Here is a 25,726-nt window from a genome sequence, read left to right as displayed (position 1 = left end):
CTTTGTGGGACACCTTGTATGTATATCACCACCCCTCTGAGGTGAACTCTAAAAATACGCAACTTAAAGTACTAAATGTTATTGTCTAGCCACTACGAGTTTATACCATTATACCAGTATAGCTATTCGATTATTGAGTAATTCGTATGCAGGAACATTTTAATGTGATTATAATTGATTTTAATTCTTACTTCTTATAACTAATTTTAATTCTAAACATTCGTAGTGAAAGAAAATGATTATGGCTCTTGGCAGATTGGAAACGCTTGTTGTTCTTGGAACAATGTTGGCTTTTAGTGCATCTATGTCATTAAATTCCCGACAAGTGCCAAATCAGAAGTACGTATGTTATTTGGATTTTGCTACGTGTCAACAACAGAATTACCAAAACTGTGTGTATCAGAAACAACAATTGACAAACACGGACCCATATATTAGCAAGGTAACCATTATGTTTTTCGGTTTAATTCCCAAATCGTGCTATGCTTATTCATAATTTATAAGTCATCCCTCATCTTTACTTTTCTCCCGTATATTCAATGACGTACCTCACCTTTATGTATCATCAGTCGTTACAAAAAGTTCTAGAAACTACCATTGAAAAGGGACTAATCTGAACTAAGTTAGGGAAAACTTCTATCCGATAGATCTAATACAATATTTTACGATCTTCTGTTTTAAGTACAATGGGAATTACACAATGGTATAACAAAGTTATAACTATAGTTCAGAGTAATCCTGTATGTTCGTAATTCATGGCTGTAAATATTAATTGGTTATTTTAGTGATTGGTCTCTTTATTTTATTCTAAACGTTACCTTTTCATCACACGGCAACGTAGCCTCTCTTCCCTCAACACTCTTTCAGTTCTTTGAGTTTCCACGTGGAGCTTCCTGTTATCAATTTAGACTCAACTATGTTTTAATTTACTAAGTAGCAAGCCCGAACGTTACACACAGCGAATAGTCAATTGGTTTCTATTATTTTGTAGGAAATGCTCAATGATCCTCGTATGTTCAGTCAACTAACGAGCTCAAATTTGGATGGTTTTTGCCGCGACGCGAACGTTCCATTTACATGTGAGTACGGCATATCAGAAGATAACACCGTAGGACTGCTTTGTACGCTTGAAACGATCATATCTGTTCGTCCTGAAAATGTCGCTAATAAGGCGCCCATGACTTCCGGTGCCATGTATTCCGAGCCTTTGGATCAGAGGACCTTACCTAATGGGCCCACTGTCGTACCGCCCAACGATGGACCAGAGTCGAACTACGTTTGGAAGGGAGGACTTGTGCCAATCAACCAGAGAATTCTAGAAATCCTCCAACAATTAATTAAGCATTTCCGACCGGAATTATTTACGAAAGAGCAAAATGGTGCACAAAATTAATTATACTTGGATCTAGCTTACTTAATATAAATATGTTCTGTATACAATAGCTGACTATAAAATGCACGTAACTGTCATACGTGCAGCAAATAACACAAATTGAGTTTAAATAAAAATTAATATCAATATCAATTTTGGCTGTACTTCGTCGTGTTTTGTTTAGTAGTTTATTTATTTTCTCATTTAATTTTGCTTTTAAAATCAAGGTGGCAATGATTGTAAAAATATCATGTCAATTTCCAACAGGATATCTACAACTAAAAAAATAATAAGACTTACAATAGTTTTGTAATTTAAGTCTTCCTATAAAAGTAATCAATCGTTAAATCTCAATAAATATATGAATGTGTAGGGCTTTTTATTTTTACTTATTTATTATTATGAGTACGGGCCATTACAATAATATAATTCATTGTATGTAAATTTAAAAAAAAATAAGACATATTAAAAAAAATTCTAAATTGACAATAATCCGCATTATTCTTGCAAGAAGTTCATTAGAAGTATAGTTAGGGGTAAATAAAGGAGTATTAGTAAATAAGGGATATTTTTATCGGGTAATACCCGTAACGTTAATGTATTTAAAATATTACTCAGAAATGCTCATTTGTGAATTATTATAGTTGTAAAATTCATCAATTTCGAAAAAAACGAAATAAATAAACAAATTCTACTACTTTTAATAAAAATAGATAATGATTTCTGTTTTCACAATATTTAACTGTCAGTAGTAGACTATATTATTTAAATAACACTAAAAAATAGTCGATTCAGATTCAAATTAATTTTAGAAATAATTTCCTAGATGTAATATTGCATCGATATTTATTTCTTTACTTCAATGTTTTTGGGTGTAAACTTTATACTTAGAATAAATATTGTAGATATTCCTTGTACTAGGTATATACAATTTTTTTTTAAAATGTATTGTCTACAAATTTAGTTTATATTCCTATTAATACCATTAAACAAATCGTTATTCAACCTTAATTAAATTATTAAATGTAGGGGTAACTTGATTTTGGGAAAATGCCCTACTCAAAAATAATGATGTATGATAAATACAAATAACATAAGAAAGCAAAAAAAAAGGAGTATAAATGAGTTTTTTTTTAATATAAAAGTATAAGTTAAGATTTTTTAATAAAATTTTCATAATAATTACGTATTTCTTTCTTCCATATTTTTGTCTTATCTCGTACAAATGAGGACGTTAAGTTTAATTATCTCTCTCCATAATTTTCTTTTCAACACCATTATTATATTGATATCATATTATTTCTCAATATATTTAATTAATTCACTAACCTACTTTTGTAACCATTACTAACCTTTCTCCTTTAGTCTTATGCTAAGATTTTATTTGCTTGCACTTTGATTGATTTGTACATGGAAGTCTTAAAGTCGTATCTTCTCTTGAATCAAAAAAGAAATGGTTCATGTGATTCCAAAGAAAGCAAGTGAAAAACGTTAAAAACTACAGAATAAGAAACACACCAGACTACAATATCATTGATCTTGATGTATTATATGAATATTTGAAATAGTTATGACTTTTTAAAAAGTTATATTTTATTTAAAAGTTTTTAAAACAGTGTTAAAATTAAATTAAAGTTTTACTGAAAACTTCCGTACAAAATAGTTTTTACTCGATATTGAGACCGATTTACTAAGTTTAATACACATAGTTAGTTAAAAACAAACTTTTTTTTATTGGATTATAATTTTAAAAGTAATAGTAACAAATAATAAAGACATTTAAACAAAGCTTTTCATTTCAAAAGTTCCCACATTATTTTTATAAAAAGGTTCAATTAATACACATACTTTTATATGTTTATATATATTTGATAATGAAAAATATATACAATAGAATGTTTTGATACTCATCTTTCAAATACTTTCCAACTGAAATTTTTAAACTACCTAGGGCGAGCGTTTTATATTTTAATACAGTTTAATGGCTAAAATACGGCCAAGTACTTTTTTGTTATCTAATTTAAATAAACTAAAACGTTTAAAATCGTTTTGGTTGTTCTATACAAACGTAGCAGCTAAATGTCATGAATTACGGAGCTAAGAAAATACTCAGTAGTGCCACTCACACTTACGTGGGGTCAGAGAAGTCCAGTTTCTTGTTAGTCGTCCAGGCGAGTGGAGAAAAAAAGGTATGATCTCTTACATTAGTGCGATTTGACTAACTGGTTTACAGCTTCCATTGTTAAGTCTTTGTAGAGATTGTCGTTAGCTTTATGAATGTGTAGTTCGATCCAGCAAAAAAAAAGAATGATCTTTTTTACAGACCTCCCGAACAAATGTGCATACATTTCCTGTTTCGTATCGAAGCTAAAAAATGTAATTGAATCTTTTCATCCGGTGCGCCCCATGGAAAGTGCGTCGACGACCCCTAGACCGACTTGTCATCCACGCTCCCCTTATACGTGTGTGTTGATAAGAGTCACGGCCAAAGTTTTTGAATAGCTGCTTGTTAGATATCATTAACGCCGTAGGCCGCCAGCAAGTCTCATCAATCATGCACCGGAGTGCGCCGGAAATTTTTAGATCTCCTGTTTTCGTAGACATCTACCCCAAAACCCAAGTTATCGTGCCTATGGCAACACTAAGGTGGAGAACGGAGCAACGGCAATCGTGTACGTGTTCTGAAACCATCCGAGAATGCGTTCGTTTTAAGACGTTTATTTTGTTGGCACCGCGTTTTTCTATTGTCACAAACACAACGCTATCCTACGTGACCGGAAAGTCAGATAATATTATGTCGCTCACTTGCTCCCGCTTAGTTTTGTATGTAATTATGTTTTAAGTTATTACATTTTTTTGTTGTAGGGAAAAAAACCACCGCCGCGACAAGCCCCTTTTGTTGTGTAAGTACTCGAATAAAACCTACTGTTTGTTTGATTTTAAAATGGTAACCTTTTCCGTCGACATTTATTTTTTAACATTTTATTTAAACTTAATTATTTTTTTTAAATTAAAAATGTAATCAATAATTTACATTTTTTATTCAGGCTCTGCCGTTCAATAAAATATTATTTACAATTATTTTTTTCTTGTCTCGTTTAAAAAATAAATCATCAAATTTACACGTTTAAAACTATTAAAATTATAAATAATTTGAATAAATTATATTGTAATCAAATTTGCGAAATATTAGATGAGATGATTATTTTTTCCGTGAATTTTAAATAAGTGACACAGAACTCCTTATTAGTAAAAAGAAAATATTAAGTTAACCTAACGCACATTGGCATTATACTTTATTAAATGAAGTGAGGCTTAAATACTATAAAACAGTCGATAGAAGATTAGTAATAGCGTTTTTTTTCAGTGTTTACAATTGATTATTCACAAAGTTAAACCCTGTCACATATGCAAAAAATAAGCCACTCGACTGTATTTGTAGTACGCACGAGTGTAATGTATAATTCAAGTCAATGGGGGTTTCTAAACGCGTTGGGGATTCGCCGTAATAACATTATACTTTATAGGGTTTACTTTTGGAACGTGGTTGAAGCACTATTGGACTTCTCTAACGCCGGCACACGCACTTGATATTAGATTAAGTGAATATAATATATTGTGTGTGTGTGTTAATACATACACACAAACATACAAGAAGGGTGTTGGTTGGTGTTCGGTTTGCCTGTGGCCACAAACACGTGCCAAATAACAATGTGACTTTATTGAAGTCGTTTTCACTTGCAGATTTTGATTACGATACCGAAAACAGCATAGGACTTCCGGTGGGTCGCGGACGCAAACAAATACACACACAGGATGTGTTTCCGGGTCGACAGCGGCCGATAGAGTTAACCGATAGCGTGTACGACATGTGTAGGAAATGTACCGGTGTCCTGTCGAAGATGTTCTATTTTTGTAATGAATTTAAAGAGTGGATCGCGCACGAATGAAGTATAAAATATATTGAAAAGATATAACCGGAAATTTGACGCTTCGTTCTACCGTGTAACGAGTTTACAGCAGCTGACGTCGACTGACTATATTGGCCCAACACAATAACGCAAATCTCTTTGAGCTACCAAAAAAAACGAATTTTGAAATAACACATATAATGGGAGTTTCTTTGTGTATACTGTATACAATTTCCGTTTTCAAAAGATGCAAAACCAAAATAACGCGCACCTTGACAATAAGAAAACATATAAATAGGCAAAATTTATCATTATTCGCCTACTTAATTAATTTAACGATTATAATTAATAAATCATATTTAACACATCATGATGTTTAATCGACACAATAATTTCTTCAGCAAACCCAATTATATCGAGGGTTAGTTTTTCAGGATTTTTTATAAAAATTTAATTATCTCCCTAAAAAACACAAAATTTCAATTTCAATTTCTAAATTTTGATAAATAAAAAATTATTTATTTTCCCTCCCAAAAGACCAAAATACAGTTAAAAAATATAATATTTTATTATAATCGTTACATTATTTTTTAATACCATATTTTGACAGGAAATCAAATATTAAAAACACAAATGTTTCAAAAATAATTCCTAAAAAATATTTGCATGACATTTGTGTAACTAATATTTGATTTTTTTGCCATTATATGATTTAAAAATACGTTTATACTTTATAGTACTAAACAAATATTGTGAAATTTTTTGAAAAAAGTATATTTTTGTCGTGTGGGCTAGTATAAATATTATATAAATGTACATCATTTTGTTTACCCTAATATGTTTTTTTTTACTACCTGTGAAATTAAAGCTAAATCATGTTTCATCTTTTAATTTTACCATCTAAGTTTTTAATATATATAAAAAATGTCAAACAATTAAAAAACGAAAATTTCATGTTTTAGTTTATTTACTATTACTTAAATAACTTAGTTGATTTATTTAACGGATTAAAATTTTAGTTCAGATCAACGTTTCCTAACATGTACCACATTTCTATTTTCTACATAGATAAATAATTATACTTTTAAGATTTTATCACTATTATTTAAATTCCTTTTTTAGATTCAATATATTTGTTTTTATACAGAACCAATAAGGGAACTGTTGATCACGTGACTTCCCCTCAATAGTTTTTTTCATTTTTAGATTTAATGTCTAGTTCACTCTATGACGTTTTTTGTCTCTGGCGATTTTCTTTTATCGTTTTTCATGACATCATTGCCGCGTATTTAGACATGAGATCGTTATTCGCTGGGAAATGATTACGTTGTTTCGGCTTAGCCTTATGATCGACAGCTCGACGATAAGCCTTTAAGTACGTTGTGCTCCTCGTCTCTCTCTCTCTATTCCCCAACTCCCACCGAACGCACCGCGTGTAGATTAGGTGTACACGTTCTTTAACGTCTTCTTAAAACACTACAGCGTTTTGGGAAATCCGGTCGAGTGTGTATACAGTACACACACACACATAGCCCGTATCTGTAGGTACGGCGGGTGTGGAAGACTTATATTATAAGGGTCGGAAAACGCGTTGCGGCGGGAACGGGAGCGGTTTTTGATGGGACCCGTCTGTTGCAGGGGCTGGGAAATCCCTTGTATTTTTCCGAGCCAGTTGGCTAATGCCCCGCATTTCGGGCGGATCGACCTACCTTCCCCTAAAGGCGTAAGTTGTGTTTTTCCGGTACTGGCGAGGGGACGCGCCGCACCGTGGGCGTCTCTCGCCGTATACGCACAATGCGCCGACGTGCTTGCAATGCGGGTCAAATGCGTACAATCATATGGCACATTGCATCCCTTCACCCCGCAGATATATCACTGCACGTCCACTTTTACGTGTAACAATCGAAGTTTGTATTTGCACCAGCCGGTCCGACTCCCGTTTTTTATATATAAAATCGTTTTTTTTGTTATCTCTTTGTATTTCTCTCTCTCTCGTTTTTTATTTTTACTACCCTATATACACCGAATTAGTATTTTGTTTAACAGTTTCATCCGGCCGTTTAACCACGCGCCCATCGTAAACCCTTAGCTTACCGAACGACAGACCGTGCGGAGTGTATTATATTTTATCAAATAGCTCGAGTAATAATAATTCGATTAATAATTCCTATCACGAACCGGAGTCGGGTCGAGTTTTGTCGGAGTAGGTCCCAAAGAGCCGTGCGCCGAACATGAAAGATTATATTGGTAGTTATTTAATTTTCCATATTCTCAACAATAGCGGTAGCGAAATATTTACTTTCGACGGGTTATCTGAATAAAAACGGACGGTTCGCATGGTTTGTACGGTAAAAATAATATGATGAATAGGGTTAAATCTCGGGCTAGAATACATTTGCATACGACTTACACGCACCGGGTTTGTTTATTTCCAAGTCGCGGTCCAAAAGGAAAACATCACACCGTTTCCCCTTGTAAAGTGAGCCCATAGCAATTCGCAAAAAGCGTTTGCGCGTGTATAATATTTTATGAATACTGTGGTTCTGGTCGTGGCATGGAGTATATTACGTAAGTCACCAGCAAAAACAGGTCAAGTGTGGAATAGGCTGTCGTGCAGTGAACGCTTGGATTTGGTAAAAAACAGTACAATAGAATAATTTAAATTATATAATTAAGTTTTATGTAGATTGCGAAAAAAACGGGAAGAGGTTATTTTTTTCAACGAAATTTATTCGGGAAAAAACATTAAAGTATATAATATATAATTTATTCTAATAAACAAGTGTTATACATGAAGATAATTTAGATAACTGACGGTAGATTTCAGGTACCCAATAGCGTTAGTACACATCACTAGCGCAACCAGAAATGTCCCTGGGGGGGGGGGGGGTCCAATGTCCGGTGTTTAGGTATAAGGTCTATGTGTATTATATGAAAATGACAGTATGTGATAACGATTTGTTATCTGCCGCAAAGCAGGCCAAAACAAAATTATTATATTGCCAAAATGAATAAATATTGTTTACTGTAATATATAATTAGACAATAACTAAGATTACCTTTGCCAATTTTTCACTATAAAAAAACTCAAGGTGGGGGGGTCTAGACACGAGGACCCCCCCTTGGTTGCGCCACTGGTACACATCTTAACATTTGTTAACAGTTAACATTTCTAAACATCCCGGAGTTTATACGATAATGGAACATTTAAAACAAATTCAAAACGAAACCAGAAACAGCATAAGCCATAAAGCTCGGTCTCAGTCTGTCATGAGCGCTGATGTATTTTTGCGGTGAAGGGTTTCATTAAATATTTCATAACATAGCACCAAGCAAATTTTATCCACGACACGACCAACGAAAAATGTGAATAATCTCAAAATGACCGGCGGGTACACAGATCAAAAAAACTTATACTTATGTTATGTCAAGAATGAAAAATTAAAACTCGTGTACGTACACACGGCTTGTCGACGGGTTTCCGTAATTATACAATTTAGCATTGTTAAAGACGAACCTGAGAGAGTTGGGGGGGGGGGGTGAAATGAAAGCAAGGGGTGTATAGTCGGGAAAGTAATCCGATTCACTATTGTGTGCGATTATGTTGTAATGAAAAAAAAAAGAACACGACGGATTCCATTGATGAACCCCTCGGCCTGGCGCTGCAATCTCTTGGGCTATTGAAAATCGCCCCACTCGCGAGTAGATCCACAATAAACGACACGCGGTGCATACGTTTAGCCGTCCGGCGATTGCGAACCACACATTCGGGTTTTAGCTTAGGGTCGGACTCGACAATAGTAATTTACCCTTATTGCGTTTTAGTTGTTGTTATTATTATTATTTTTGCATCCCAATCTCCCCTACCCACACGTAAATAGCATCGCGACCCGTATTATCTGATTGTTAACAATAATATTTCAATATTTTTGTTACACAACAGCTAACACCACCGCCACCAAGGCCACCGGAGTAGAATAATACAGAGTTTTTTTAAGTGAAAAAATTAAAAATGGTTTAAAAAAAATAAAACATTTGGTTCAACGCTATACCTGTCAGAGTGATCGTAACGATACATGGAGTGTAGTGTTATATTTATATCCGTACATGACTCAATAATTCACAACTGCACTACACCTACAGTGCTTTAAGATCTGAAGTTCTAAATTACTGAACTCTTTATTAAAAACGTACCTACGACAAAAGTTGGTTTTTTTAAACAAAAAACTAAAGTAAGTATAAATTTGGTTTGGATTTGTTCTAATCCGATTCTGGCTTTTACACTATCTATAGCGCGTCTAATTATTTTTTAAATCGTCTCCAACATAGTAATAAAAAATACGGTTCTGTAATATTTTTACTGGGTTTTACGTTTAAATATAATGTAAAATGTATTTAAAATAGTTTTTGTTCAATTTTCTTTGCTGAATTCAGAACTCATCTCAAAACTTTAGTAAAATTTGTAGTTTTTTTTCAAAATCGGTTTTTTTTTTTTATAAATAGCTTACAACTTTCGAGGGGATTTAAAGTTAATTGATGTACTCTGATGAAAATCTGAATTCGGATTAAAAAAAAATATGTACAAGTTTGCATGAACTATATAGAAATTGTGTAGTTCGATATTTTGTAAAAAAAGGTCCTGACAGGAACAATAATAATAAATAATATTGCAGTTTCAGAAATAATTTTCTGGCTTTTGAGACTTATGTTAACATCTTCGGTCTTGTGTCTTATACTATTCGGCTCCTTAAGGTTCTCATCAATTTAGTTTGTCGGACGACTCAAGGTTGCAAATGTTTTTTTATATTAATAGCAATCTTTTTAAATATAAATAATAATAATATTATAAATAGATTTTCAGCCATTTCCGAAGTACTGGTCTTGTACTCATCAGTGCCTCAACTTTTCTGGGGCTGACAGGGGGAAACACTTAACTTTGAACACATTAAATTGAATAGAATTTCTTCACGTTAAAACGATCACAATATATACACAAATTAAACCAAATTTCAATCAAAAATACCGTTCTAGTCAGCGAAAAACAATGTAGTCATCTTAGTTAGCATACGACTAACTCCTTATTAGCATTACTAAATTAATAAATTTACAATAGGAAAATAAATCAGAATTTTTATGCGGGCGAGAAGTGTGTTTTATTTGCTATATTAAAGCCTTCGTGATCCGCAATTGTTATTTTTCCATCACAGTGGTTGGAAGGGGATGGGGAAGGTGTTTGCCACACTACTCAGACCTCTCACCAGCCAAAATATACCTATCTACATTTGGCAAATATATTATTATCAATTTGGCAACACATTCGTTTCAGGAGTTGTGAACAAGAGTTACAAGGGTGTTTCGAAGCGGATTGCTCATTCGTGCGATATAACGGCAGCTGTCATGCACAACAGTGACAACATGATGTGTAGTGAACCACTTGTCCCGCATACACTAATACGCCGTTATATACACGCCAGTGGCATAGGTTCTCAATCACTCATCATTTGAACATGAAAAGAAGCGTTTTTAAAACGTCGATAAAACGTATGCACTGTTTATAGAGTGGTATGTTAAGCTAGCAGATTATTGACATTGACTCATCGTGACGGACGGAACACGGCGAAAACTGTCTCTTTGTCAAATTTGTTAAATGGTTCAAAAGCTTATAATATACAGCAGTAACGCTTACCCGTTTTGACCTGATGCTTCAGGGTAGTTCCGCAAGCATCGATGAGATCTTGCAACGGCACTCCTTTGTCGGGCAATTCCAGGTTCAAGAGTTTGAACATTTCTTCAGGATGTTTAAAGTGCAACACTTTCTCGTCCCGGTCGTTGGTGTCCTTGATGTAGTCCATTAGTATATCGACGATCTTCAACAGGAACTCTTTGGTTGGAGCTTGTCCTGACAGATTGTGCGGCAGCAAATCTGCAAAACACAATGACAACGAATCAAACGGATGTCGATAAAGTAAATTTTTCGTAGGCAACCTAATCCTTGTAGAATACTCAATTTAACATCTGAAAGAGCGATTCCGGCGTAGTTCATTTCGTTTTAGATTGAAATTGATCCTTTACATCTACGTTACACACGGAACTAACTTGCCGGTAATTTGACTTTTGTTTTATGTTGCAATTTGCTATTGGGATCAAGAACCGCACGAGGGCTGCTGCGCTCAGACCGGGTGCGGATCGCGTCGAGCTGTCGTTGATAATAAAAATAACAATAGAGTTTGGGGCGCACGAATAAGATAGGACTTGCGGGTTCTAAATCCAATAATCCATGTCATATTTTACCCGGTATTGAATGGAGCAAAAATCAACGATGTACCACGCCGGATATTAAAATGTGAGGCCAGCCGTGAAATAAGACTCTTTCATCCTCCATTTGTTATGGGATACGTGTGACAAGTTTTTCTCTACCCCTCTGTATACAGCTCACCCACAACCCTAATTCTATTCTACTTTATCTTTATATATAATATAATGTACACATATAAGTAAACATATAATGTACACTGAGAGCGTATGGATTTAATTCTCATTACGGACAAATACGTCTATAATACTTTTCCTTCTATCAATAATATGATGATGATTTCTATTTAAGATACACGTGTGCCCCTGAACTATTAGCTCCAAAGAACAGTTTTATAACTTTGAATATTTTTATAGGGTTTCGTTATTTGTAAAATATTCGCAATAATGGTAAAAACCGAATGAGTATAAACTATAAGTCGTCTGTATACATTTGAATAGCAAGTTAAATATTATCAGTAAGTATTAGTAAGTGAAATAATTATATTTACATGAGTTCTGACGAATGATGTTGATGGAAACCTTTTAGATAATTTTTATAAATAAGTTGGGGCTAAAGCAGTTTGAAATTTTGAATTGAACAAGCTAACGCGTTAAACCATACACACTTTGTTTGTTTATCGCTTTTTATATGTATACTATATATTTCGAATAATATAAATGAAAAGCAGCCGCCATAGTATACAGTAGGTTAGTTAAGGATAAAAGGTTCTATAATGGTTATTAAACACACGCATGCACTATAATATGCTTATAAGTTATATAGAATGTGAATCGAGGGCATTTTAGGATATTAAACGGGTAAATGCTAATGCTAATGGGCGTGACGTACGCCGTTTATATTTGCATAAAATTCAGATCTAACTCGACGAACATTTTTGACTAGCAAGTGAAAACACCTTAAGATATTTCGTATCCTAACTTTTCTTATACACCTAATGCCATATACTGCTAATTGTGAAACCTTTTACCAGGTGATCTATTTAAGGCATAAAGTTGATATAATGTGGGGCTATAGAATTCACAATTTTCTAAAAAAAATTGTATTTAAACCGTTTTTATTAAGGAAACCCAACAGTCAACGGTATCTGCAAAATAGTATCATTTTATTGTTAATTATTATAATGTAGGTATATTTTCCGAAAAAATGAGTAAATAGATTACTATACTATTCGACAGGGGATTGAAGCTATTATACGCACACAAAGTCTAGTTTTTTCTCCCAAATAAAATGGGTTAAACTAATAGACGTAAATTCTCCCTTATCGTTTGAACTTTAAAATTAACGTGTATTTCAATTATCCTTATGAAACGTTAATAATTAGCCTCGAGACTCGAGAGTTGTGAGATCTTGAAACTGAAAAGGAGCAATATCATCGAACGTCCATTATTCATCGCCGGGGAAACTCAAAAATAAAAGTTCTGAAGCGCCGACAGCTCGTGGAGTTTTGGTACGAAACAATTATAATTATTATTGCCATTGAACGTTCCAAAAACAAAAGCGTTGGAAAATCTTCCGCAATAATGGACACCCGTCAATCTCATCCTAAGTTTAACCATAATCCGTAAACAATAAGCCCGCAGTCAACCCATCCCGCCCTCTCTCCACTAGCCACCTGAGCCAAAAGGCAGAATTAATTAGTCCTGACGGGGGTGGCGAGATTTTATTAATGACCGGGCTCTGTTTGTAACGTCAGCTGCAACCAATGGGCTCTTTATGGTAACTACCGCCCGTAAATGCCACTTCTGCGACACGCGCACACCCTCCTCGTTCGACCGTCATCTCCCTCGGCCGCTGCATCCGTTGTCCTCTCCGTCACTTCGGTGTGTGTTATAAATCACAAGCCGATTGTTTTGTACGGCCTAAGTTCCCCCCAAGTCCGGCCGCACGCAAAATTAAGCACTTAAATCGTCCACACGTCTGGCAAGGTCGACTACGAGCAAAAACAAAAAATAAAAAAAAACACTGCCAAATCATTGGTACAGGACTTGCTCAATATGTTTGCATTTTCGTTTTTGAAATTACAATACTGTTATTATTTGCTTATAATAAATTATTGTGTTAATTAAATGTCATCAGAACATAATGAAAATATATGTTCTTTGTACGTTCCTTTGGAATGAGTCAATTTAAAGTAGTAGAGAATAATTTTTAATTTTGAACATTTTTAGATACAAAATATTCCGTGTGGGCCGTCTTTAATGTGAAATCAAGTAATGTCTTGATGTGTTTAAGTTCTAAAAGCTCCTAGTAAAAACAAGTCTTCATTACCAAATTTTTGTCAGATTTTAAGCTCTTGACACTTAGAGTACTACAGTAATTTTTAGTAAAATATTAAATTTTGAAGATAAATTAATAAAAAACAAAAAAATTGTCCAAAAAAGTTATGAATCAAAAAAGTGTAATATGATGTAACAGAATAAAAACATATTTTTTTAACTTTGTCCTTGATTTTGTGTACATAGTAATTACAATTTTGTAAAATGTTGATTTTGTTTTTCATTTTTTAACTACCTACAATTTTAAAATGACGGGGCATGGCTTCCCCTTCCTTAAGTTATGCCTATGCTAACAATATTTTTTTATTAGTTGTAATATTATCAAAAGAAAACAAACAGAAGATCTCAAAATACTTTTTTTTTTATATACATTTATGAAACGCATTGTTGTAAGCCCGAAAACGATGCTAAAATTGTACGTATATTTATGCAGGGCTTTAAAAACAGGGATTTAGCTTTAATAAAACGGGTCGTGTATTATTATTACTATTATCCTGCTAAACGGCGCTGCCGACCATAAACGGCGACATTTAAAAATTACATTTTTAAACGGTAATGGCTAGTTTTTTTCGGATTTAAAAACGCATTACACTATGGAATTTCATTATAAAATGTCTTTTACAAAAATTTGTTGTCGCATGAATTGTTTTTTTTATTTTATTTTAATTTATGATTGTATTTTATGTTATCATTTTTTTTTTTTGCTGGAAAAATAATAGGAAAACCGCAGCACGCAAAAATGTTGTTTCATAAAACAAAAAAGGAATTCCGATTGTCGGCCGAAAACAATAGTATTTGCCGTTTTGGCAGAATACTATTAACACTCACCGTGATAATTTATTGGTTGGCCAACTTTTACCGAATGACAAATAGCATATTTAATGTTATGTTGACGACAAGGGCAACGGCGGGCCTTTTAAACATAAAAATAACTGCAGTGTAAAAACAACTGGCAATAGCTGCTGATATATTTTTTTACAGAATTTATATTTTGCATTTGGGTATTTCGTAGTGAATACAAACAATTGTTATCGAATGCGGATGTCCTTTGTTCTTCGGAAGCGTCGTTACGGTTTTAATGGGCCATTTCGATTTATCTCGGTGCACCCCGTTTCGGAAACTGTTATGTCCAAAATACACACAGGCGCGTATTTTACAGGAGATTAAATCCCGCGGACGGCGACGGGCAGCCGACCGTTTATTATTAATTTTCTATAATATGTATATGTATATTTTATGTACCACCGAAGGCTGGTGCCCAGTAAACGGGTGTATACTGCCACGGGATGTTGCCGATATTGGGCCGGCGGACGCGGGATGACAGCGGCAAAGGGCGATCGGTCCAGGAATGGCAGGCATTTTAATTAAAGCTTAGTGTACATGTCGAGGAATTCGCAATAACCCCGACAGGCATAACAAAAGGGATTTTTTCCGCCCGCCAAAACAACTGTGGTCCGGAATGCGACGGCAAAGGGGTGCGCTTTGCTCGCGTGTGCCCCCGATGCGAAACATCTGTTGCTGAACAGTGAAAAGTAATTTTTCACCCTCTCTTGTCCGCTTATGCACACATACACACACCCCCGCACGCCATCGTTGAGCAGCTATACACCGCATTATGCCCCTGTTCGCAGCTATATGCACACGTATTACATACGCCTGTGTACTGCAGCAGTAGTGAATGTGTGTGTTTTATTGCTATTTCTTATTTTTTTTTTCTGTCACTCGGCACACTGCGTTGTTATATGTATATGCAAAAAATAAAAGGTTACGGAACCAATATGGGAAATAAGAAAAATAATGATAAAAACTCGTGACAGATGTGTTTTGCATGGCGCACTATCCGCACGGCGATCTCGATCGAAGGTTTTCATCAAGAAAAATATCCCTACTCGTCCGTAGAAAATAGCGTATACACAAATTAAATTTCAAACGACAGTATGATTATTTTCGTTACCCAACCAAGTCAAAAACGTCAGAAGTATAGGACCTAATTGAAAATACTAATAATTACCAGTGCGATTAGCTCAACAAAATGTATGTTAATCAAACGGGCCAAGCATAGGACTGTGTTCGATGTATAGAGTTTTTAATCTTTTTATATTTATGCTCTTGAAAAATTAAATATTACAGTATTACACACATTTCCCGCATACATTATTTTACTGTTAGCAAAGCCTACAAATTTAATGGTATATTTAATACATGTTGTTAGGAAATAACATTTTCTTTTGGGTCAGATTCATATATTTAGGTACTGCATTAAGTGATCTATAAGGTTTATCTGAAAATAATTGCAATTTTATAGATTTTCAGAGTTTTGGGGTTTGGAAAACTTTTTAGTTTATGCTATCATACAACATTGTGTAATTTCAAATTATTTACGTTTTTTAGTATCATTTTTTTTTATAAACATGGCTATTGTGCGAGCATAATTTGTTTAACTATGAGTAAAACGCATTAGCCTTAATTTTTGATACTATTTACCGATTGGGGTTAACAATTCTGAAATTCTATTTATACATCAATTTGTATTAGATTGTACAAGCTGCTAAATGTTTTCAAAACTAGTCGCACTTTGTTATCAGAACAAAGCAACCAACAAATAATATGTTTGCTGATATTTTCGAGAAAATATAAGTGGACCCTAATGGATTATCATTCTGAACGAAGCTTTTTCCAAAGAGCTCAAGTACTTTTTTGAGTACTTCAAGCAATTTATTTTGTTTAGCAAATAAACACTTATCCAAGACGTACAGTTATTGTAAAACGCTATTTGAGATTAAACTATTTGACGGGTATAAGTGAGCCTCATTGTCAGTTTTAACAATTAATATAATAGTTGGCATTTTCATTTTACTGCAATGACAGCAGTAACAATGAAAGCATAACCAAACATTTGGTCACCAGTGAATATTTAATTGGAGTTAAAGATAAGCAATTTTATAGATTATTATAGCTGAAATTGTGCAAAGTTAATATTATTATTATTTAAAATAGCTAAAAAAAGAAATGATTAGTTATTATGTACAACTGACAAAAAAACTGACCGTTTTTCAACATTGATAAATTTCTCGACAAGAGTATTAGTCTTTAGAAATATTCTACGCTTATTAAAATTATAATGTTGTGAATGTATTTTAATTTTTATATAGAAAAACTTTTAAGGAATTGCAGTATCGATGGAGGAAAACCAGAAAAAAAATATCAGACGATAGTTTCGTCGACATCGCTTGTCAACGTCAAGAATCTAATATGAGAGATCTTGTAATAAATTATTTTTATTAAAGTTGTCGGGTGGATAAAAAATGATTTGACATTATACATACTATAATAACAATATCAACAGCTTCTGATCCCTTCTTTATATCCCTTAAGTTGAAGCGGGGGCTGGTAAAAGAGCCAATAATAATAAAAAAAAATTAAATTAAAAGCAAAAAAATATACAGTTCCGTCCAAAAAAAAAAAAAATATTAATCTTTTTAATTTATCGTAATAAATTGAATTAATAATAAAAGGAAAATCGAGATTTTATTCATTCTATAAGTTTGTTCAAAAGGGTTTAGCGAGTGGCGCACTGAACAAAATCGTACTTTTATTTTCATCTCATATTCTGTGCGATACTCTTGTGGTAACAGCTGGCTGCCGCAAATTACAAAATAATGGAATGACTTACTACCGAGGTCACTTTATAAAACTTTATCTTAACTAATCGGTGGTCGCTGAACGATTTTTGGTGAGTTATCAAAATCCATGCAACACATAACGCTAAAATAAACCACCCAAAAACGGACGATATAAAAACTGAAAACTCCACCTTTTTTCCCGTCATAAAGTTTAAACTTAAATAATTTAAAAAATTCTTATTTAAATTTATGTACAATTGTATCGCACATCTGTTGGAATCAAACTCACAAACGTACTTTGTCGTTTATTTCAACTAATTGAAGGAATAATAAAATCGATCATAATTTTCTCGGTTTATATTGGTATACGTTTTTGACTACTTGTATGCTATATTATTCAATGCAAAAGGGTTTTCACGAGGTTCATTAGGTTTAAGGAAGCAAAATATTTAGTACTACCGATAGTTAATATTCGTAAACGTGACCCGCATTATTTTACACAAAGTTTCTAAGTTAATAAATACAAAAATATGTTAACTTGCGTTCGACATAGACCAAAACTGAAACCAGAGTGTAGTCGGGTTATACCTCTATTATCAAGATTTTATTAACAAACAATTATGTTTGGTTACTAGGTAAGCGCTGTTATGATTTTCATGTACCTACTTAACTCATTTCGATCTGCTAACATAACAGTTTGTTTCAACACCAGTCGAATTTCCCTGGGAGATTTTGGTGCGCAGTTGCTGATTCAAATTACTGGTATTATGACTGATTGTGAATTTCGGTCTGCGAAATTTTATTTGAATCTCAATGGAAATCACATTAAATGAATAGTTTATTTACCTCGGGTTTCTAGGAGTGTGATGTATGTGTATGCTAAGTGAAAATGTTTTTTGAACGGCCGGACCCATTTGGTAATCCCCCATTGGGCCGGGGACGAGGGTAACCTGCGAGGACACAGATAAAGCGCCGTCAATCAAAAAAGCTGAAGTGTTTGCCGTTGTGCATATGGTAATTTCCATATGGGCGACTGAATAATCAGCGGTTATGCGATTTGAATCGACGGTCACGTGCTGGTCGGCTCACACGATCCGCTTATGGTGATTTTATCCATTAAGAGGGCTGCTAGTGATTTGTTATTGCAAAAAGCATATCCCTCGTCCGCCACCGACACTCGCACAGAAGTCTGCGACGGATTTTCATCGGCTCGTTGGACGCTGCCCGGAAATGACTCGAATTATTGTTAGGTATATACACATACACTCTTCTCTAACCATTGTCGTGTTATTCTATTGTGTAGTTTTTTTCATCCATTTTTCATTTATATACGAGTAAGTACCCCTTAACCGCTCTTAATAATATAATATATTTTTTTTAGTTGGCCCAAAAAGCGATATCACAAAAATATATTATATATGTTTTTTGTCCAAATCCAATTATCTTACTGAATAGAGAATATGTAATCTGTAAACGAACCCATTTTTACACAAAACGGTCGCGAACAAAAAGAAATGATAACAAGGAAACTGTTCGAAATAAAATAAATTCAATTTGAACACAATAAACGTATAGAAATACAGCTTCATTGAATTTGAATTATTTTCTACTTGCGTGTCTTTCTTCAATTAAGTACAACTTTTTTAGCTTTATTTATATTTTACCTTGCTAAGTTCTCTCCAAAACTAATCATAATGTTGACTTTGTCTGAAAAGCAGTTTTTTATCAGTAAAAACGTGGTAATATGGTAAATTCGTGGGTGTGGTTTTTAATCCCCTCAATCACAAGTCACGTCACCTAAGTTATTTTATCCAAAATTTACATTGAAATAACTGTCAGCGAACATTAAAGTTGTATTAATAAGTTCCAAACTTAATGTGTAATGTACCCTAACTGTCGGCTGACAACGAAGGAATCGGGACTTTTTTTTTTTTAAATAAAAAATGAATGTTTCCGATATTAAAAAAGAAACCTCGAAACCGTGCGAGAGAAACATTTTTTAAACGTGTTCGAAGGGCGTTTAGTACGGAAAATGTCCTGCCTTTAACGGTTTCGGGAACGAGTTTTGTGTTTTATTTAAAAAAAATTGTTTTTAAGAAAGTCGGCCGCGCGTTATGCTTATACCTATATACGTGTCATTTGTTATTCACGGTACGTGTCGATAGCGGTGAAAAAAATCAATTAATCATGACGTGTAAATAAAAGACACATTAAGCCGGGCAGTAAGCAGCGGTATTAATATAAAAGAGGGGTTGTGCGGCTAGACCTGACAATAATCCGGGCGTGGGGAGGACGGACCAAAACCATATACACTACCGCACCGCCGCCGGCGACTTCGGGATACGCGCGAGTACTTTGGGTGCTATAAAAGAGGTTTTGGTTTTGATAGTCTAATAAATTACTCTCCTCCCCGGCGGCGTTAACCCTCGCGGACGAGGATTTGTGCAAGATTGATGGGAAAAGATAAATACGAAAAAAATAAAATAAAATAACAGACACCAAACGAGATAGCGAAAAAGAAAATAAATTTATACACACACACACTTTGCACAGCCTTTTTTTCCTCTAGCCCATAAACATTTCACTTACCGGTACCGTTCTTTTATCTGATACGCTGTTTAGTAAATCATATATATATATATATATATACATTTAAAAAAAGGTCTCATACGCGGGCGCACATATTGGCATAGACCGGATTTGCAGACTCCAGTGCGACCCTTGTAAGCCAAGCACCCCAGCCGCCGCTGTTATTACCAGGATATGTTTTGATAAACAGGACAATCTGGTCATTGCTACTATCAGCGTCTCTTCGACTTGTCCCTACGGAGCTAAAGGAGGGAAATGGAATACAAATAAAAAAACCACACACACGTGTGACAGCATAATATAAAATATTTGAGGCAATAAATAGATATTGTTTTATCAATTTACTCGTTCATCGTCGACAAAACCATAGCCCTGTGAAATTATGGACATTGGGTCGAGAAAGAAGTTGATGTCAACGAATTTCGAGTACGTGGAAATGAATCATATAGGAAATTTTAGCCATTAGGAGAACACGGGGAAACGACACGCACTTAAGGGGAACGGAAAGCACTATTTATAAAGGGGCAAAGAATAGGCAATACTGGAAAAAATTCATCTAATAGACATTTTTAATATGCATACTAAGTTCAAGATGGAGGAGTTGTAGCGAAAAATCGATACAAAATTACTTTCGTAGAAGTCAATTTTTGGGGTATTTAATGAACGGATTAAAATTTTTTTTTTATGTGAAGTTTTCTATTTTTTCTATAGGGGCTAATAGGCCGATTTTTGATTTGGCGATTAAAGAAGTAGTTAGATGTATTAGAAAACAAAAATTGGTCTTTTAGCCCCGTAGAGGAAATATTAAACTATATAACAAAAAAAAATGTGGAAATCGGTCCTGTAGACACTTCAAAAAGTGACTCCTCGTTTTAGACTTTATTTTTAAAAAATCGACGTTTTCCGTTCCCCTTAAGACGACAATCATCCCGTGGGCACCAATTATGTCACATTGATTTGAAATATTTTCCATATTCTTCATTGACATCGAAGCTATGATTTTTTGTAATTCCCAAAGCTTAACTCTTATTAACCCACAGTGCATTTTCGCGAAAATTTCTTTTTCCATTTTACTTTCTCTGTACATTTTTTTGAACGTTTTTATACCTATTTTGTTCTCACCTCTTCAATTAAACAGGTAAATTTTGTTGCATAAAAATAATATTTAACAATAAAAAGTATTATTAACTACAAAAATTCCAAGCGTGTCTTCAACCGTTACATTGTAATATAAAATATAAGCAGTAATAAGTAAATCAGTAAACAAGTAACATGACGGAACTTGAAACGAATGTATATTTTATTAAATATCTGCATAACTATTGTCTGTATAGTGTGACGGATGACATTTGTAAGGTGGTGTCGGAGGAGTCATATGAAGAAATTTTTTGAATGTCTTGAAAAGAATTTCTTTATCGCAATTATAATAACCCGAAGATTATTTCGTATAAATACTGTACTATATAAACATACATATTTTGAATGTTTTACTTTGTAATTTTTTAATAAAATCACTCTTATTTCAACCCAGGCAGCAAAGTATGAAATAAATATTTTAAAATTATAGTAAAAATGTTTTTATACTGAAAGGGAATTGGTTCGGACTGATAAATAAACAATGATTTTTAAGAATTGAACGAAAAAGTACCTAATTTAAATGTTTTGTGTAAACTTTGGCTCAAAGAAAAATATATTGGAAATCTTCAAATTTGGAAGAACTTTGTTAAGAGTCAGTCTTAAATAAAGATTGTCGTTTTTATTCAAATTACTTCGAAGAAAACTATTAAACTTATTTCGATCGATTATAAACATTCTCGTGACCTTATTATTCAAAGAGTTGATGATATTATCAGTATTAACATTATAAATTAAACTTAAGTTCTTTTTTTTATTAAATCTTTAAAATATATGAATAACTTATAAATATACTTTATGAAAAACGATAATATATTCATTAATGGAGAAAACTGATAATTTGATTTCGTGCAGTTTATACTAATTGTAATATTTCTTACTTTAACTTTTTAGTAATATTATTTCATTATATATTAAGAAGGACATACAAGAAACAATATAATAAATGTTTAACTGATGAGTACCATTTTTTTTATCATAATCATTTTATTTTAATTTACTTTTACTGTATAGGTTAATTTCTAAAATTTGTTCCCCTTTACGAACTAAACCTTTTTTTTAGAAAAGTTAAACAAGTAATACAGTTTTGATCTAATTTTCCAAAACTTAAATCCACAAAAATGTATTTTTTAAAAACTCTATTCACATGTTATTTTGTAAATTTTGAACTCATAAACACATAAACACATGTACTTTATACTTTCGTACCTTAAATTCAAGTCAAAATAAACGACTACCTGATTTATTTATTTAAAATACTCATTTTTACAATAACTAAAATAATTTGCAAATTTGTTTCGGTAAGCCATACGTTTTTTTTTTCAGTAATGTACAAATGTATTACAAAAGCACCATTATGTAGGAAATGTGGAGAAGAAGATGAAACGTCACATCATATCATGTGTGATTGTAACTCCCTAGCTACCCTAAAACAAATTACCTTTAGAAAATCTTTTCCTGGAAAGGATAAAATCAAAGAATTTGGAACAAAACAGATACTTAAATTTGCTAGAGACTCGGGACTATTCAACACACAGAGTTATTAAACTGAAAAGGACATAGGCGAGATACACTACGTGAAATAGGACTTCAGTGAGAGGGTGCGCACAATGGACCTACGCATGGGAACTTCCTGGGCCTACCCACTAACCAACTAAGTTTTAGAAATGTAATAAATAATCTAAGATAATATTTAAGAAGTCGTGAATTTACTTGACATTTAAAATTTAACTATAAAGACATTATGCTCTATTCTAAGCATAAACCAAAAGTAATAATGAATAATTGTTTTAACTAAACATTGAAGTTAAAACTTAGAAGTAAAAAGGATCCTTTCACTGGTAGACATGAAAACTAGGTCAGTAGAGCAACTGGGAGGGGACGAACACGCCCTCTTTTAATACAACCCCTCACACAGTGATGAATTCTATTGAGTACATAACTATAATTTAAAACTTTGTTCAATATTTGTTATTAAATTATCTTTTTGCATAGTATACAATTTTAACTATTTATATTAGCAAATTCAATAATAGTTTCTGACATAGTAACTTAACTACTGTAAGTATTTGCTAGGAGAAGTAATAACTATTACAAGCGTACGATTATTTTAGGCGATTAGTCACAGCAAATATTTACTGAATATTGCTAGGCCTTAACAACATAAATTGTTTTTTTTTTTGGATTTTAGTAATTCAACGATTGCCATAACTTGGCGCACATGTTATTAAGTACAATAACCTACAGATTATTACAATATATTTAACAACGCATGGAAGACATAATAATCAACGTAGAAATTATATTTAGAAACTCATAGCTCACAGGTTTAGTAACATTTCTACAAAAAAACTCCATTCATATACTTTAAAAGTACTTGTTTTAGTATTACATATATACTTTAAGATTTGAAAAAAAAAACAAAATTGAAAACAATTTAACACCTATCAAATTATATTATGTGAGATCTTTCGTCACAAAATAGCAATTTAACCGAAGTGAAACACTTCTAATGTTACTTTATTGTACATAGAATATGCTGGTAATAGGATACTTTAAGACAATTATTTATATCATAGAGGCATGCCGCATGTAACGTTCTATATTACAATTAAACCTAGATGGAAGTATATGTATTAAGCAATCTAAATATAGTACGAATGTAGTACGTCAGTCCCTGAAGTCTGTGTCATAATATTAGTATAGTCTACTCATGATTACGCAAATTATTATCTTAGCAAGTTCAAGCAAAATTAAATAACCATACGATTGATGATAACATATCTGTAGTTCAAAAAGTTCATTTAGTAAATTTAAAAAATAGAGGCCTTGTGGGTAGAACGGTTACGGATGTTCTCTCTTCAGAAGAAAGAGACTATTATTCTCCTCTTAAACGACTGAGCTAAACCTTAAAACATACTCCCGGTCAATAATAGCCATACGCCATAAAATAATAATTTAAAAAATTGTTGTGCATTGTTATTGCCATAAATACCCATGTATTTATACTAACTGTTAATAATACAAACAAATATATACATTTTTTAATAACAAACATGCAAGATAAACAATGTAATCAAAGTACAGAAATAAAGTTGTTTCCACGTTGAAATAAATATTAAAAGGTATCTATTGTAGTTTATATATTTTTTACTATGTGGTATTAATATACTTTTAGCAGAATAATAAAAATATGTGCCTAGATGGGACACAGTTTTAACTAGAATGTTTAAGCTAGAACTGGGTTACCGTGTATGCTTTATCGTTGGAGGAAGGATCAGCTCGAAGTGATTAATGAATTTTTTAGTAAATCATTATTAAAAAAAAAAACCAATTTGGATTTTTTAAATTATATAGTGGTGATAATAAGTATGCTTACCAGTGTAGTGGAGTGGGGCCACATCTTTGGACAACTTGTACTTGGACTGTTCTTCGGGTTTCGAGTTCATGGTGACGGCCGTCTGTGAACATAAAAAACAAAAACCCAAAACGAAAACGTTTTTAAAAAATATATCGAGCCGATGTGTGCTGGGATAATGGCGGGTCTTTAGAGGGTGGGAGGGTGGGAGTGTTGAAGTTAAGAAAGCACCTTCTGGTATGTGAGGAAAACAGGTTAATATATTGAAATAGTGAACTGTCGTGTATACGCGTGTGCCTTTAGTAATTTTTTCGTACACGTGCGTGTTCGACCATCTGGATTGTCAAAAAAAAAAAAAATTAATACTCGGTGGGATAATGCCGAGGTTGGATTTTTCGATTTTTGGTCGGAACAATTTTACGAATTTTTATACGGTTTAACACGCAGGGGACTTGCCGGTTGGATATTTTATTTTCTACTTTAATATTATACTTGATCATTTACCAGAGATGTCGAAGCGGAGAGACCACAGACTTGGCAGCGGGTTCGCCGTTGGAGTTGTACAACGCTATGGCGGTACGGTCGGACCAAGTTTGCTTGGGCAAAGGGATACCCGCGTAGGCGACCGATGCGAAGTTCCCCCGCAACCCCCTACCCTCCCCCCCGGGGCCGCCCCGGCAGTTTCGAGAGACCGCCCCAAAAAGCTTGCCCTGCTCTCCGGCGCTTGCTTTGCCCGCGTATGCATTATCACCGTCCTTCACGTCCATATTGATCAGTCGCGGAGGCTCACCTGTGTGTATACAGGGATGAGATATATTATTGTTATTAAAATTCCGTCGACGTCAATCTGTCGCCCACGTGGACCGATGGGATTTTCTGAGGACACCGTGGACTAGAAGGGGGGGGGGTGCCGTTTTCGGAATCCAACAAAGGTCTATTACCAAACGGCCGGAACAGCGAGAGGGGGTGGGGAGAGAGAGCAGCTTTGACTGGGGAAATTGTGACCCAAATATTCAAATGACGTCTCCCGGATACCGGGGGAGGGTGAAACGACACTGATAACGTATTGCATTACATAATGCATTGCATTATATTACAATATTGTATACGTTAGCTTGCTGCGGTGCTCCAACGATGCCCGTCCAAA

At 33.7% G+C, this 25,726-nt stretch overlaps 1 protein-coding gene across 1 annotated transcript in view; it reads right to left on the bottom strand.

Annotated features, from left to right (window-relative positions):
- LOC126837033 (glutamate decarboxylase) overlaps positions 1-25,346 on the bottom strand; it is a 50,489-nt gene extending 25,143 nt beyond the window's left edge. The window contains exons 1-4 of the mRNA XM_050570753.1: positions 25,272-25,346; positions 25,084-25,230; positions 24,601-24,682; positions 10,970-11,206 (exon numbers count right to left, since the gene is read on the bottom strand). Coding sequence (XP_050426710.1) covers positions 10,970-11,206; positions 24,601-24,682; positions 25,084-25,230; positions 25,272-25,346 — 541 coding nt within the window. The remainder of the gene's footprint in view (positions 1-10,969; positions 11,207-24,600; positions 24,683-25,083; positions 25,231-25,271) is intronic.
- Positions 25,347-25,726: the final 380 nt, after the last annotated feature.

Source organism: Adelges cooleyi, unplaced genomic scaffold, assembly GCF_023614345.1.
Source record: "Adelges cooleyi isolate 19-005CV unplaced genomic scaffold, UGA_ACOO_1.1 ACOO_flye_CR_arks_rails_tigmint_CR_PRNA_247, whole genome shotgun sequence".
Lineage (NCBI taxonomy): Eukaryota > Metazoa > Arthropoda > Insecta > Hemiptera > Adelgidae > Adelges > Adelges cooleyi.
This window is presented reverse-complemented; position numbering and strand designations above follow the sequence as displayed.